A 14004-nucleotide genomic window follows, 5' to 3' on the forward strand; every position below is an offset into this window, starting at 1 on the left:
ACGTCAACAGTATGGCTATATGATTCATATTCTATTCATATACGCTAATTAGTGTACTGCTCCTATATTTTTGCCAGAGTCTATTTTCTTTGGATGTAATTGGACTGTGAACTAGTCAAAATTTTAACGTAAAGCTTTTATTCTGAATGTCTTTTACGGAAACCAGTTCATTCGTTTTAAAACTTTGCAGCAGAAGCATGAGGCGTATCCCCCATGGCGATAAGCGTCTTCCTTTTCTCTCAATTCTGTCTTAAATCCTGCATCTTTTCTGCGCATCATGGCGGCTGCTGGTCGCCTCCTTCCCGCCGTCACACTGGTGTGGGCTTTTGCTTTTCCCTCCATGGTGTCGTCACGCAGAGATGTGCTCAAGCTCGGGGACGCAGACTTTGATTACCTAGCAATCGAGCACGACACGATGCTTGTCAAATTCTACGCTCCATGGTAGCGACCACTTAGCCATAGCCAACAGCTAGCATACAATATTTGGCTGTTTGCATGCATTCAGTCCCATTTCCTTCCCTGCCTCTCTTTCCTCCTTCCGTTCCCCTTTCCTTAAGGTGTGGCCACTGTAAGAAATTAGCTCCAGAATTTGAGAAAGCAGCGACCAAGCTAAAGGGAACTGTCCAGTTAGCAAAGGTGAGGTAATTATTGCGGTTTTTTTTGTGTGTGTGCGTGTTTTGCCTATGTCTTAACTGCGTGTATGTGTGCGTGTCTCAGGTGGACTGTACAGCTCATGTTGGCACATGCACTCGTTTTGGGGTGACTGGGTATCCAACACTGAAGATCTTCAGGAATGGAAGAGACTGGGCCTCCTATGACGGTCCTCGTTCTGCAGGTAAAACACACACATGCATGCAACATATGCTTACACACACACACACGCATCATAAGCTTATCATTCTGCGTGTGTGTGTTAGAGGGGATCTATCAGTACATGAATAAGCAGACAGGTCCAGACTCGGTCAGCCTGTTGACTGAAGAAGACCTGCAGATCTTCATTGATCACTGCGATGCTTCAATCATAGGTATGAGCGTCACACGTCTGATGTGTCAACTTCTTGTTTGAAGGATTGTTTTTTGTCTCAGGTGTGTTCTCGGGTGAGGAAGGTTCTCGTCTGTCTGAGTACCTAAAAGCTGCAGGACTTCTGAGGGATCAGTTCCGATTTGCTCACACCACCCAAAAGAACCTCTCTTCACCATATGGACTCCACTCAGAGTGAGTCTTCTGACCCCAAGTCTGGCTACCAACACCTAGACCAGGGTGGGCTAACTAACAAACAACTAACCAACTAACTACTGTATCTATCTAGTGAACATAGACCCTGTTTTTAGTGCAACTCAAATAGTGGTGCGGGTCCCCCTGGGAGGGTGGGTGTGTGTGTGGGTGGGGGGGTGAACTGTCGGGCGGGCATGAGAGGCAGGAAGGACTTTCAGTATTAGTGGAGACCTGCCAACATGTATGAATTTATTGTAGTCAACATGCAATTTGACTCCTGAGTATGCTTGGATGCTTCACTGCTCTCCATTTTGTTGCATTTTGCTGGTTTCAGTTTGGAGTTAAGCCTGTACAGTACAGATAAATAAATACATATGATCACTTTCTCAATCGTATTTGAAATCGGGGCCGCAAAAACATTTCTGTACCCCAGTGGGAGCATGACAGAAAATAATTGAGAACCACTGGTGTAACTAGAGCATGTGCTGTGTTGTGATTGTGAACCAATGGTGTAACTAGAGCATGTGCTGTGTTGTGATTGAAAACCAATGGTGTAACTAGGGCATGTGCTGTGTTGTGATTGAGAACCAATGGTGTTACTAGAGCATGTGCTGTGTTGTGATTGAGAATCAATGATGTAACTAGAGCATGTGTTGTGTTGTGATTGAGAACCAATGGTGTAACTAGAGCATGTGCTGTGTTGTGATTGAGAATCAATGGTGTAACTAGCATGTGTTGTGTGTGTGTTTCAGAGGTGTGTTGTTGTTCAGACCTCCCAGAATGTCCAATCAGTTTGAGGACAGCGTTGTCATTTTTAAAGATTTTCTGACGATCTCATCTCTGAGACGCTTCATCAGAGATCACATGTAAGTGTGTTTGTGTGTGTGCCTGTGTGTGTGTGTGTGTTGGGAGGACAGCCTTCATCTGGTCCACTTGTTTCTAGATTTGGACTTTGTCCACACATGACCTTGGAGAACAAAGATCGTCTGCGAGTTCGTGACCTTCTAACGGTGTTTTACCGCCTTGACTACAAACACAACCCCAAAGGTTCCAACTACTGGAGGAACCGGTAATACACACACACACACACACACACACACACACACACACACACACACACACACACCGAAGAGATGTTATGAATATCTATGACGTGTGCCTCGTCAACAGAGTGATGAAGGTGGCCACCAAGTATGTGGGGAGGGGCCTGACCTTCTCAGTAGCCAATAAGAAAGACTTCCAGTCTGAGCTGGAGGACGACTTTGGTCTGGGAACTTCAGACAGCGGAGATCTGCCACTTGTCACCATCCGGACCAAACTGGGTCACAAGTATACCATGAGGGAGGAGTTCACGTATGTACTGGGCCTAGAAGGTCAGAGGGACGGGTTGACATGATTCCACAAGTCACATAACTGTGTCTTCCAGGAGGGATGGTCAGTCTCTGGACAGGTTTCTCAACGATTACTTCATGGACCGACTGAAGCGTTACATCAAGTCCGAGTCAGTCCCGGAAAAGCACAGTGGTGCTGTTCAGGTGCATACACTGAATGTGACTAGACAGGCAGCAGGTGGCGCTGAGGTGTATGTTCAACAAAGCTATATGTGATGGTGTACTGTACATGATGTACACACAGGAAGTCATGTCACACAGTGCTCTGCTGCAGGTGGTGGTAGCCGAGTTGTTTGATCCCATCGTTAACGACCCTACCAAAGACGTCCTCATCCAGTTCTACTCTCCATCCTGTCCTCACTGCAAGAAACTCCAGCCCGTTTACACCCAACTGGCCAAGATGGTACGCCTTCATTTCATCATTCCCTCTCCAACATCTCCAACACCTCTCTCATTCAACGCTACAAATATATAACAGTATAAATACACCATAGATAGCAGTATAAATGCACCATAGATACCAGTATAAATACACCACAGATAACAGTATAAATACACCATTGATACCAGTATCAATACACCATAGATAGCGGTATCAATACACCATAGATAGCGGTATAAATGCACCGTAGATAGCAGTATGAATGCACTGTAGATAACAGTATAAATACACCATAGAAAAAAGTATAAATGCACCATAGATACCAGTATAAATGCACCATAGATACCAGTATAAATGCACCATAGATAACAGCATAAATGCACTAAGATAACAGCATAAATGCACCATAGATAACAGTATAAATGCACCATAGATACCAGTATAAATGCACTATAGATCGTGTCAGGGAAATCCTTGCAGATAAGCAAGACAAGTACTGGACTGTATAACTACTCAAAGGAACAGACTCATACCAGCCAAGATTGTCTTTCACTCGAGTGGGACAGCAGAGCTCACACCTGTATGTTTGCTCCTTCAGACTGTCAAAGTTCCGCCGTCTGTGCCCGCTTTTTATTAAGTAGGAAGTAAAGTCACACAAAGAAATGGAAAATTACTGGAACAGGGTGAGGAGGGGGTCAGCTACTGGAGTAAGGTGAGGAGGGGGTGCTGACCCATAACCTATGACCTTGGCCATGTGCACAGCACATGGGCCAGCACATCTTATCACAAGGAAACTGCTTTGGTTTTTTAGCACATTTTCATAACTGCACAAGATAGCTCTAACAAAGACTTCTTTCACAGTAGCAGTATAAATGCACCATAGATAACAGTATAAATGCACCATAGATAACAGTATAAATGCACCATAGATATCAGTATAAATGCACCATAGATACCAGTATGAATGCACCATAGATAGCAGTATAAATACACCTGTGAGGATAGGCAAGTCACTTGTCTGGATCCCAAAATGCAGAGGCGTGCTCCAGTGGTGTGAGAGTAACAGTCTTTAATAGCTTTGGCACACAGCTCAGGAACAAAAAACTACGATGCCCGGAAAACAAAAGGGCATTGCGGAAAACGGGTATAAAATAGAACAGAAACAAATACCAAGGCCGGTCAGGCGGAGCTACACAAGTCAACGGAGAAAAATCAACCAGGCAGGACTGGATGACTGACGGCTGCAGGATACGACACGTGGCATGGAGGTTTCAACCAAAAGGAATCACCGAGTGCCATCCAGTCACCACAGGTGAGCTAAAAAGGAGTGACACACAATGAGGCACAGCTGTGCCTGATCTGTAGCTCCCCCCAACTAGAGATCCCCAGGGTCTGTGTAATAACACAAAGGCAGATAAAGGTCAAGGGAAAGGAAATATGACACAAATAGTAACCTGAACCCAAAATGTATAGCTGGTGTCGACGCCAGGCGTGACAGTAATCCCCCCCTCATTCAATGGACACCCCCTGGTGGACGACCTGGTTTGTCTGGGAACCTATGGTAGAAATCAGAAACAAGGTTATTGTCGAGAATAAGCGACCGGGATATCCAGGAACGGTCCTCGGGACCATAACCCTCCCACTCCACCAGAAACTGCACCCCCCTGCCTCGTCTCCTGACGTCCAGGATCTCCTTGACGGTGTGAGCGAGATGACCCTCCACTAGTCAGGGGCGTGGGAGGGTCGCCAATGGGGGGCTCAGAGCACTGGAGACAACTGGCTTCAGACGGGAAACATGGTGGACAGGATAAATCTTGAGGGAAGGGGGAAGTTTTAGGCGAGCCGTCACCGGATTGATCATCCGTTTAACCTCATAGGGACCAATAAATCTGGGCGCCAGCTTCTTAGTTTCTCCTGCCAGGGAAATGTCCCGAGATGACAGCCATACCTTCTGGCCTGGCTTGTAGACGGGGGCTTGCTTGCGGTGGCGGTTGGTGAGCCTCCAATTACGCTTGGCCGTACGGGATAGAGAAGCCCTGGTAATGCGCCAGACGCGATGGGCACGGCGAAGGAAGGCGGCCAGCGAGGGTACAGTGCAACCCGCTTCTTGGGAGGGAAAAATGGGGGGCTGAAAGCCGTGGACCACATGAAAGGGGGAAAGGCCTGTCGCAGAACAAACAAGGGTGTTGTGGGCGTACTCTACCCATGGGAGATAGGTGGACCACGAAGAAGGACGCTGCTGGCACACACACCTCAGTGCTGCCCCCAAGTCCTGGTTGGCGCGTTCTGATTGTCCGTTTGATTGGGGATGGTAGCCAGATGATAAACTTGCAGATGCAACCAGGGACCTGCAGAAGGCTTTCCATGTGGCAGAGGAAAATTGAGGGCCTCTGTCAGACACCACGTCCTGAGGAATACCGTGAAGGCGAACCACATGCTAAATGAGCAACTTGGCCGTCTCTATAGAGGAGGGGAGCTTGCGGAGGGGTATGAAGTGTGTGAACTTGGAAAATCTATCCACAATGGTGAGTATAACAGTGAATCCTCTTGAGGCGGGCAGGCCAGTGACAAAATCCAAAGAGATGTGAGACCAAGGGCGAGACGGGATAGGGAGGGGGTGAAGCAATCCAGCTGGCGCCTGATGGGACGACTTGCCTCGTGCACAGTTGTTGCAAGCCGCCACAAAGCTCTTGGTGTCCGCATGGAGGGTTGACCACCAAAAACGTTGAGCAACAAGGAACGCCGTATGTCGGGCCCCTGGGTGACAAGCGATCTTGGAGCAATGAGCCCAGACCAGGACCTCTGAGCGAAGGGATCTTGGGACAAAGAGGCGGCCAGGTGGACAACCACTTTGAGGAGGAGAATCCTTGGAGGCCTCCGCCACCCGCCTCTTGATCTCCCACCGCAGGGCCCCCAGAGTCCGAGACTGGGGGAGGATGGTCTCTGACATAGGCTCCTCCACTGCCGGGGAATACATCCTGGATAGTGCATCTGGTTTTCCATTGAGGGAACCGGGTCGGAACGTGATGCAAAAATCAAACCTTGTGAGGAAGAGGGCCCACCGCGCTTGGCGAGGATTAAGGCGCTGGGCGGAACGAATGTAGGAGAGCTTACGATGGTCCGTGTAAATCACAAAGGGGTGTGCAGCCCCCTCCAGCCAATATCTCCACTCTTGGAGGGTGAGTATGACTGCCAGTAGTTCTCGGTTGCCAATGTCATAATTCCTCTCCGCTGGGGAAAGGCGTCGAGAGAAAAAGGTGCAGGGGTGCAGTTTCTGATCCGCTGTGGACCGCTGGGAGAGCATGGCCCCGATTCCGGTGTCAGATGCATCTACCTCAACAAAAAAGGGGAGACTAGGGTTAGGATGAACAAGCACCGGAGCGGAAGTAAAAAAAAATGTTTAAGGCGCCGAAAGGCTCGGTCTGCCTCCGGAGACCAACAAAAGGGAACCTTAGATGATGTGAGCTTATTCAGAGGTTCCGCCACTTTGCTGAAATCCCGTATAAAACGCCGGTAAAAATTGGCGAAGCCCAGGAACCTCTGCAACAGCTTCCTTGATGTAGGAATGGGCCAGTTGGCCACAGCCTGGATCTTGGCTGGGTCAGGTCTAAGTTGCCCTTTTTCCACAATAAAACCCAAAAACGACACGGAAGACATGTGGAAAGTACACTTCTGGGGTTTAACGTACAGCTTATTCTCAAACAGTCTTTGAAGGACTAGACTGACATGCTGCCTGTGTTGCGTGGAACGGGAAAAAATAAGGATGTCGTCTAAATAAACAAACACGAACCGGTCGATCATATCACGAAGAACGTCATTTATAAGACCCTAACCCAAACCTTAAAAAACCACAGGAGCATTAGTGAGACCGAAGGGCATGACGCAATACTCAAAACGCCCTAACGGGGTGTTGAAGGCAGTCTTCCATTCATCCCCTCTCCGTACCCGCACCAGATAAGCGTTGCGTAGGTCGAGCTTAGAAAATATGACCGCGTCATGAAGCGGAGTAAAGGCGGAATCGATGAGGAGCGGAGGATATTTATTACGGACAGTAATTTTATTGAGAGCGCGGAAGTCTACACACGGACGTAGAGTACCGTCTTTCCTCTTAACAAAAAAGAACCCCGCAGCAAGAGGAGAGGAAGAAGGACGGATATGACCCGCAGCCAGGGAGGATGAGATATATTCCTCTAATGCATGTTGTTCAGGTTGCGAAATATTGTAGAGCCGGGAGGAGGAGAGAGGAGATCCCGGCAGCAAATCAATGACGCAGTCGTATGGACGATGAGGGGGAAGAGACAATGCTTTGATTTTGCAAAAAACTTCACTAATATGATGGTATTCTTTGGGTACAGGCGACAGATCAGGAGGAGTGCAGGTGGGGGGTTTAACTGCACCGACCACAGGAGAGGCGGCACGGAGACAATGACTATGACAAAAGGTGGACAAATTAGAAATTTTGAGAATAGACCAATCTATAATAGGACTATGCCGCTGCAGCCAGGGCAGTTCAAGCACCAACGGGGCCAAACGAGACGGAATAACAAAAAACTTAATTACCTCGTGATGGTTACTCGCAAGCTGCAATGAGACTGTGTGTGTCTGGTGAGAAATACACGCCAGTTGGCGCCCATCCAGAGAGCGGACATTCTTAAACTCATCCATCTTTGAAACAGGAATATTCATAGATTTAATTAATCCACAATCAATAAAATTTTCATCAGCCCCCGAGTCAATGAGTGCCCGTACAGGACACGTTCCCCCCGGCCAAGAAAGAGTACCTTCAATTTGGAGACGTCCCACCATGGATGATGACGCCGCGGCCTGAGTGAGAGGGAGGGGCCCTCCTCCCCGAGGCGTGTCCCCAGTGGACGATGAACGACGGGACGAGCCGGGCAGGTCGCGATGTTATGGTCCGCCTCCCCGCAGTACAGGCACAGGTGCAACCTTCGACGACGGCTCCTCTCCGCCGCCGACAGGCGGCTGCCTCCGAGTTGCATAGGCACCACCCCCTCGGTGTCTTCTGGTGGCGTTCCGACGCTGGAAGATGGGAGCAGCTGGTCCGAACGTAGACCAAGAGGTGGAGCCGAACCTAGCCGGGGTGGTGGAAGAGGCTTCGCCTTTCGCTGTGCGCTGCGCTCCCGCAGGCAGTTGTTGAAGCGGATGGAGAGTGAGATGAGATCCTCCAAGGAGCGGGTCTCATCCCGAGCGGCGAATTCGTCCTTCAAGCGAGCGTTGAGGCTTGCCAAGTAGACACATCGCAGCGCTTTCTCATTCCAGCCGCTCTCTGCTGCTAAGATCCGGAAGGAGATCGAGTGGTCTGCCACAGACGAGGCGCCTTGGCGCATGGTGAGGAGACGGCCGCCAGCCTCGCGATCCCTTACGGGGTGATCGAACACGCTCTGGAACTCCGCCGTGAATAGCGACAAGCTGGAGCACAATTCAGGTTTGCTTTCGCACATCGCCATTGCCCAACTGGCGTCACGACCGGAGAGCAAGCTGAGCATATATGCCACTTTAGAGGAGTCCGTGGCGTATGTATGGGGCTGCTGGGTGAAGATCAAGGAGCATTGATGTATGAAGAGCTGACAATGGCCAAAGTCGCCGCCATACCTTGCTGGGTGTGGAATGCTGGGCTCCCGGAAGGGGTAATTGGGGGGTATAGCGAGTGCCTTGCTTGCTGTCGTGGGCTGCGCGGGTTCAGCAGCCACTGTCTGTGGGGGTCCAGTGATGCGCGTGTGCAGCTCGCGCACCAACGTGGTCAAGTCACTCAATGTCTGCTCGTGGGCACTAATGCGCTGGCTATGAGCTTGAAGGGCCTGCTGAACCTGACTCTCCTCTGCGGGATCCATAATCACTGACTCTGTGATTCTGTGAGGATAGACAAGTCACTTTTCTGGATCTCAAAATGCAGAGGCGTATTCCAGTGGTGTGAGAGTAACAGTCTTTAATAGCTTTGGCACACAGCTCAGGAACAAAAAACTACGATGCCCGGAAAACAAAAGGGCATCGCGGAAAACGGGTATAAAATAGAACAGAAACAAATACCAAGGCCGGTCAGGCGGAGCTACACAAGTCAGTGGAGAAAAATCAACCAGGCAGGACTGGATGACTGACGGCTGCAGGATACGACACGTGGCATGGAGGTTTCAACCAGAAGGAATCACCGAGTGCCATCCAGTCGCCACAGGTGAGCTAAAAAGGAGTGACAAACATTGAGGCACAGCTGTGCCTGATCTGTAGCTCCGCCCAACTAGAGATCCCCAGGGTCTGTGTGATAACACAAAGGCAGATAAAAAACAAGGGAAAGGAAATATGACACAAATAGTAACCTGAACCCAAAATGTATAGCTGGTGTCGACGCCAGGCGTGACAACACCATAGATAACAGTATAAATGCACCATCGATAACAGTATAAATGCACCATAGATAGCAGTATAAATATAGAATGGACAAGAATCTGTCGAGTGTAGTGTAGTGTAGTGTGTGTGTGTGTGTGTGTGTGTGGTGGTGGTGTTGTAGTTTTAGTTTGCTGCAGTTTTATTTTGAAAAGGAAAATGTGGTCATCTTCATCAGCAGTTGAGTTTTCCTCCTGTGCTGTCAGTTGTCTGCAGATCCTACCATCGTCATCGCCAAGATGAATGCCGTTGATAACGATGTGCCGCCCGGATACGACGTGCAGGGGTGAGATCACGTGACACACATGGTTGATGTGCGGCGTGTTGACGTATAAGTCATGTGTCCTCCTCAGCTACCCCACCTTCTACTTGGTCCCCTCTGGCAGGAAGGACCAGCCCATTCGATATGAGGTGCCAGTAAAGGCTTTTATTTTGTTCATTTCCTGCCTGCTCCAGGAAGGCTTTGTGACCTCCATCATCCTGTGTCACAGGGGGGACGAGAACTTCGAGACTTCCTGCGCTTCCTGCGGCGGGAGGCCAATCACAGCCCATACAAGCAGGAACTCTGATCATGTGGTCACATTGCTTTGAAAGACCTGACTCTTATCCATCCATCTATCCATTTATTTATTTGTTTGTTTGTTTGTTTGTTTGCTTATTTATTTGTTACGTATTGTTAAGGAAGTCCTACTTTGAAATAAAATAATTTTTGGGTGCTGAAAGTTGTGTTGCTTTTTGGAGAATATGTATGCATATTCATATGTATGTGTGTGTATATATGTGTAATATGTATGTGTGCATGTATATGTATGTACACATATACATATCTATGTGTATATATATGTATGGGTATTTATACATATGTATGTACAGACCTGATCAAAATCTTAAGACCAGTTGAAAAATTGCTAGAATTAGCATTTTGCACATTTGGATCTTAATGAGGTTTTAAGTAGAGCTACAATATGCCAAAACAAGAAGGGGGAGTGAGACAAAAAACATTTGGAACTTGTAATTTAAACAAAAAACAAACTGAAATAGGCTGTTTTATCACCTGATCAAAAGTTTAAGACCACAGGCTATAAAAGCCAAAATCTGCTCCAAATGTTCATTTTCTGTCAGGCATTCACACTGTCATGCCCTCCTGATGGCTAAAGCTAAGAAGCTTTCTCTTTTTCAATGTGGTGGGATTGTGGAGCTGCATTATCAAGGCCTCTCGCAGCGTGCCATTGCTGCGGAGGTTGGGCGCAGTAAATCAGTCATGCTAAAAAGATCCTGAGCATTATGGAACAAAAAAGCGAAGTGGTAGATCAAAAAAAAATCACACCTGTGCTGAGCGGGAGGATCCGATTGGCTGTCCATCAAGACACAGGGCGGTCTTCCACCCACATGAATGCCCGAGCTATGTTGTCTGGGGCTATATGCCCCTGGTAGGGTCTCCCAAGGCAAACAGGTCCTGGGTGACGAGCCAGACTCAGAGTGATTCAGAAGACCTTGATGAGAGACCGCACCTCGCCCAGACGTGGGATACTGGGGCCTCACCCTGGAGCCAGGCCTGGGGGAGGGGCTCGCAGGCGAGCACATGGTGGTCGGGCTCTCACCCGTGGGGCCCGGCCGGGCTCAGCCCGAACAAGCCACACGGGATCTCCTACCCATAGACCCACCACCTGCGGGGGCAAGCATAAGGGTCCGGTGCATTGTGCTTTGGGCGGCGGTCGAGGGCGGGCGCCTAGGCGACCTGGTCTTCGGCGGCCAAATCTGGTTCTTGGCACATGGAATGTTACTTCTCTGGCAGGGAAGGAGCCCGAACTTGTGAGAGAGGTTGAGACATTCTGACTAGATATAGTCGGACTCACCTCGACCCACAGTTTGGGTTCTGGATCCAAACTCCTCGAGAGGGGCTGGACCTTGTTCTACTCTGGAGTTGCTGCAGGGGAGAGGCGGCGAGCTGGTGTGGGCTTATTAATAGCCCCCCGGCTCGGTGCCTCCGTGTTGGAGCGATCCCCGGTGAACGAGAGGGTCATTTCCCTACGCCTCAGGGTTGGGGAAAGGGTCCTGACTGTCGTTTGTGCGTACGCGCCAAACAGCAGTTCAGAGTACCCAGTCTTCCTGGAGTCCATCAGAGGGGTGCTGCAGAGCACCCCAACTGGTGACTTCGTCGTTTTGCTGGGAGACTTCAACGCCCATGTGGGCAATGACAGTGTGACCTGGAGGAGCGTGATTGGGAGGAACGGCCTCCCCAATCTGAACCCGTGCGGTGTGTTGTTGTTGGACTTCTGTGCAAACCACAGTTTGTCCATCACAAACACTATGTTCGAACATAAGGATGTCCATAAGTGCACATGGCACCAGGACACCGTAGGCCTCAGGTCTATCGACTTTATAGTCGTATCATCAGACCTGCGTCCGCATGTTCTGGACACGCGGGTAAAGAGAGGGGCTGAGCTGTCAACTGATCACCACCTCGTGATGAATTGGATTAGATGGCGGGGGAGGATGCCGGACAGACCCGGGAGATACAAACGTGTAGTGAGGGTGTGCTGGGAACCTTTGGCAGAGTCACCTGTCCATCGAGTCTTCAGCTCTCACCTTTGGCAGAGCTTCGCCTGCATCCTGGGGGAGGACGAGGATATTGAATCCGAATGGGCTCTATTCCGTGCCTCCATTGCTGAGGCAGCCGATCAGAGCTGCGGCCGCAAGGTGGTCGGTGCTAGTCGTGGCAGCAAACCCCGAACCCGATGGTGGACACCAGAGGTCAGGGCTGCCGTCAAGCTGAAGAAGGAGCCCTATCGAGCATGGATGGCTTGTGGGACTCCTGAAGCAGCTGACAGGTACCGACAGGCCAAGCAGCACGCAGCTTCTGCAGTGGTCGAGGCAAAAACTCAGGTGTGGGAAGAGTTCGGTGAGGCCATGGAACACGACTTTCAGTCGGCCTCGAAGAGGTTCTGGCAAACCGTCCGGCGCCTCAGAAAGGGGAAGCAGTGCCCGGTTCACACTGTTTACAGTGGGGACGGGGGCCTGCTGACCTCGACTGAGGATATAGTTGGGCCGTGGAAGGAATACTTTGAGGCCCTTCTCCATCCCACTGACATACCTTCCATAGAGGAAACAGAGGCTGAGGACACGAACGCGGACAGTTCCATCACCGTGGCTGAGGTATCTGGGGTAGTCAAAATGCTCCCCAGTGGCAAAGCTCCGGGGGTGGACGAGTTTTGCCCTGAATTCCTCAAGGCTCTGGATGTTGAGGGACTGTCTTGGCTGACACGTCTCTTCAACATTGCGTGGAAGTCGGGAACAGTACCTCTGGATTGGCAGACTGGGGTGGTGGTCCCCCTTTTCAAGAAGGGTGACCGGAGGGTGTGTTCCAACTATAGGGAGATCACACTCCTCAGCCTCCCTGGGAAAGTCTATTCCAGGGTGCTGGAGAGAAGGGTACGACCGTTAATCGAACCTCGGCTACAGGAGGTGCAATGTGATTTTCGTCCTGGTCGCAGAACACTGGACCAGCTCTACACCCTTGCAAGGGTACTGGAGGGTACTTGGGAGTTTGCCCAACCGGTCTACATGTGCTTTGTAGACTTGGAAAAGGCATTCGACCGTGTCCCTCGCGGTGTCCTGTGGGGGGTGCTCCGGGAGTATGGGATTGGTGGCGCGCTACTACGTGCCATTCAGTCCTTGTACAACCGGAGCAGGAGCCTGGTTCGCATTGCCAGCAGTAAGTCAAGCCTGTTTCCGGTGAACGTTGGCCTCCACCAAGGCTGCCCTTTGTCACCAATTCTGTTAATAATTTTCATGGACAGAATTTCTAGGCGCAGCCAAGGTGTCGAGGGAGTCCAGTTCGGGGGCCTTGGGATCTCATCTCTGCTATTTGCAGACGATGTGGTCCTGATGGCCTCATCAGGCTGTGACCTGCAGCGTTTACTGGGACGGTTTGCATCTGAGTGTGAAGCTTCCCGGATGAGACTCAGAACCTCCAAATCCGAGGCCATGGTTCTCAGTCGGAAAAGGGTGGATTGCTCCCTCCGGGTTGGGAATGAGGTCCTGACCCAGGTGGAGGAGTTAAAGTATCTCGGGGTCTTGTTCACGAGTGAGGGAAGGTTGGAGCGTGAGGTTGATAGGCGGATCGGCGCAGCGTCTACAGTAATGCGGTCGCTGTACCGGAGAGAGTGCTGAGCAGGAAGGCAAAGCTCTCAATTTACCGTTCGATCTATGTTCCCACCCTCACCTATGGTCATGAGCTTTGGGTCGTGACCGAAAGAACGAGATCGCGGATACAAACGGCTGAAATGAGTTTTCTTCGTAGGGTGGCGGGACTCACCCTAAGAGGAGCTCAGAGTAGAGCCGCTGCTCCTTCACATGGAGAGGAGCCAGCTGAGGTGGCCTGGGCATCTAGTCCGGATGCCTCCCAGATGCCTCCCTGGTGAGGTGTTTCGGGCATGCCCAGCCGGGAGAAGGCCCCGGGGAAGACCTAGGACCTAGGTCTGGGAACGTGTTGGTGTTCTCCTGGTGGAGCTGGAGGAGGTGGTCGGGGACCGGGAAGTCTGGGCTTCCCTACTAAGACTGCTGCCCGGATAAGCGGAAGAAAATTGAATGGAATATATATATATATTTATATA

The 14004-nt window shown here is 50.4% G+C and overlaps 1 protein-coding gene across 3 annotated transcripts; it reads left to right on the plus strand.

The window, feature by feature from the left end:
• Positions 1 to 47: 47 nt before the first annotated feature.
• Positions 48 to 10110, plus strand: pdia8 (protein disulfide isomerase family A, member 8). Of its 3 annotated transcripts, none has more exons than XM_054763285.1 (13): positions 48 to 441; positions 558 to 636; positions 718 to 835; positions 918 to 1025; positions 1087 to 1216; positions 1969 to 2082; positions 2160 to 2285; positions 2387 to 2569; positions 2643 to 2751; positions 2882 to 3010; positions 9595 to 9674; positions 9775 to 9799; positions 9880 to 10110. In XM_054763285.1, the coding sequence occupies exons 1-13, from the start codon at positions 278 to 280 to the stop codon at positions 9955 to 9957; spliced, it is 1443 nt and encodes a 480-aa protein (XP_054619260.1). In that variant the 5' UTR covers positions 48 to 277; the 3' UTR covers positions 9958 to 10110. The 3 variants fall into 3 exon arrangements, with proteins under 3 accessions (XP_054619260.1, XP_054619261.1, XP_054619259.1); XM_054763284.1 differs by having other exon boundaries at positions 57 to 441; positions 9742 to 9799; XM_054763286.1 differs by lacking the exon at positions 9775 to 9799 and having other exon boundaries at positions 55 to 441; positions 9845 to 10110.
• The last annotated feature ends 3894 nt before the right edge of the window (positions 10111 to 14004 follow it).

The sequence above is a fragment of the Dunckerocampus dactyliophorus genome, chromosome 20 (assembly GCF_027744805.1).
Source record: "Dunckerocampus dactyliophorus isolate RoL2022-P2 chromosome 20, RoL_Ddac_1.1, whole genome shotgun sequence".
In the NCBI taxonomy this organism is placed as follows: Eukaryota; Metazoa; Chordata; class Actinopteri; order Syngnathiformes; family Syngnathidae; genus Dunckerocampus; species Dunckerocampus dactyliophorus.

Excerpts from the sequence above, each read along its gene's own strand:
- pdia8 (XM_054763284.1), top strand. The coding sequence starts at position 278 with ATGGCGGCTGCTGGTCGCCTCCTTCCCGCCGTCACACTGGTGTGGGCT. Across the intron at positions 1,217-1,968 it reads CCATATGGACTCCACTCAGA|AGGTGTGTTGTTGTTCAGAC; the intron begins GTGAGTCTTCTG and ends TGTGTGTTTCAG. Across the intron at positions 9,675-9,741 it reads CCCGGATACGACGTGCAGGG|CTACCCCACCTTCTACTTGG; the intron begins GTGAGATCACGT and ends TGTCCTCCTCAG.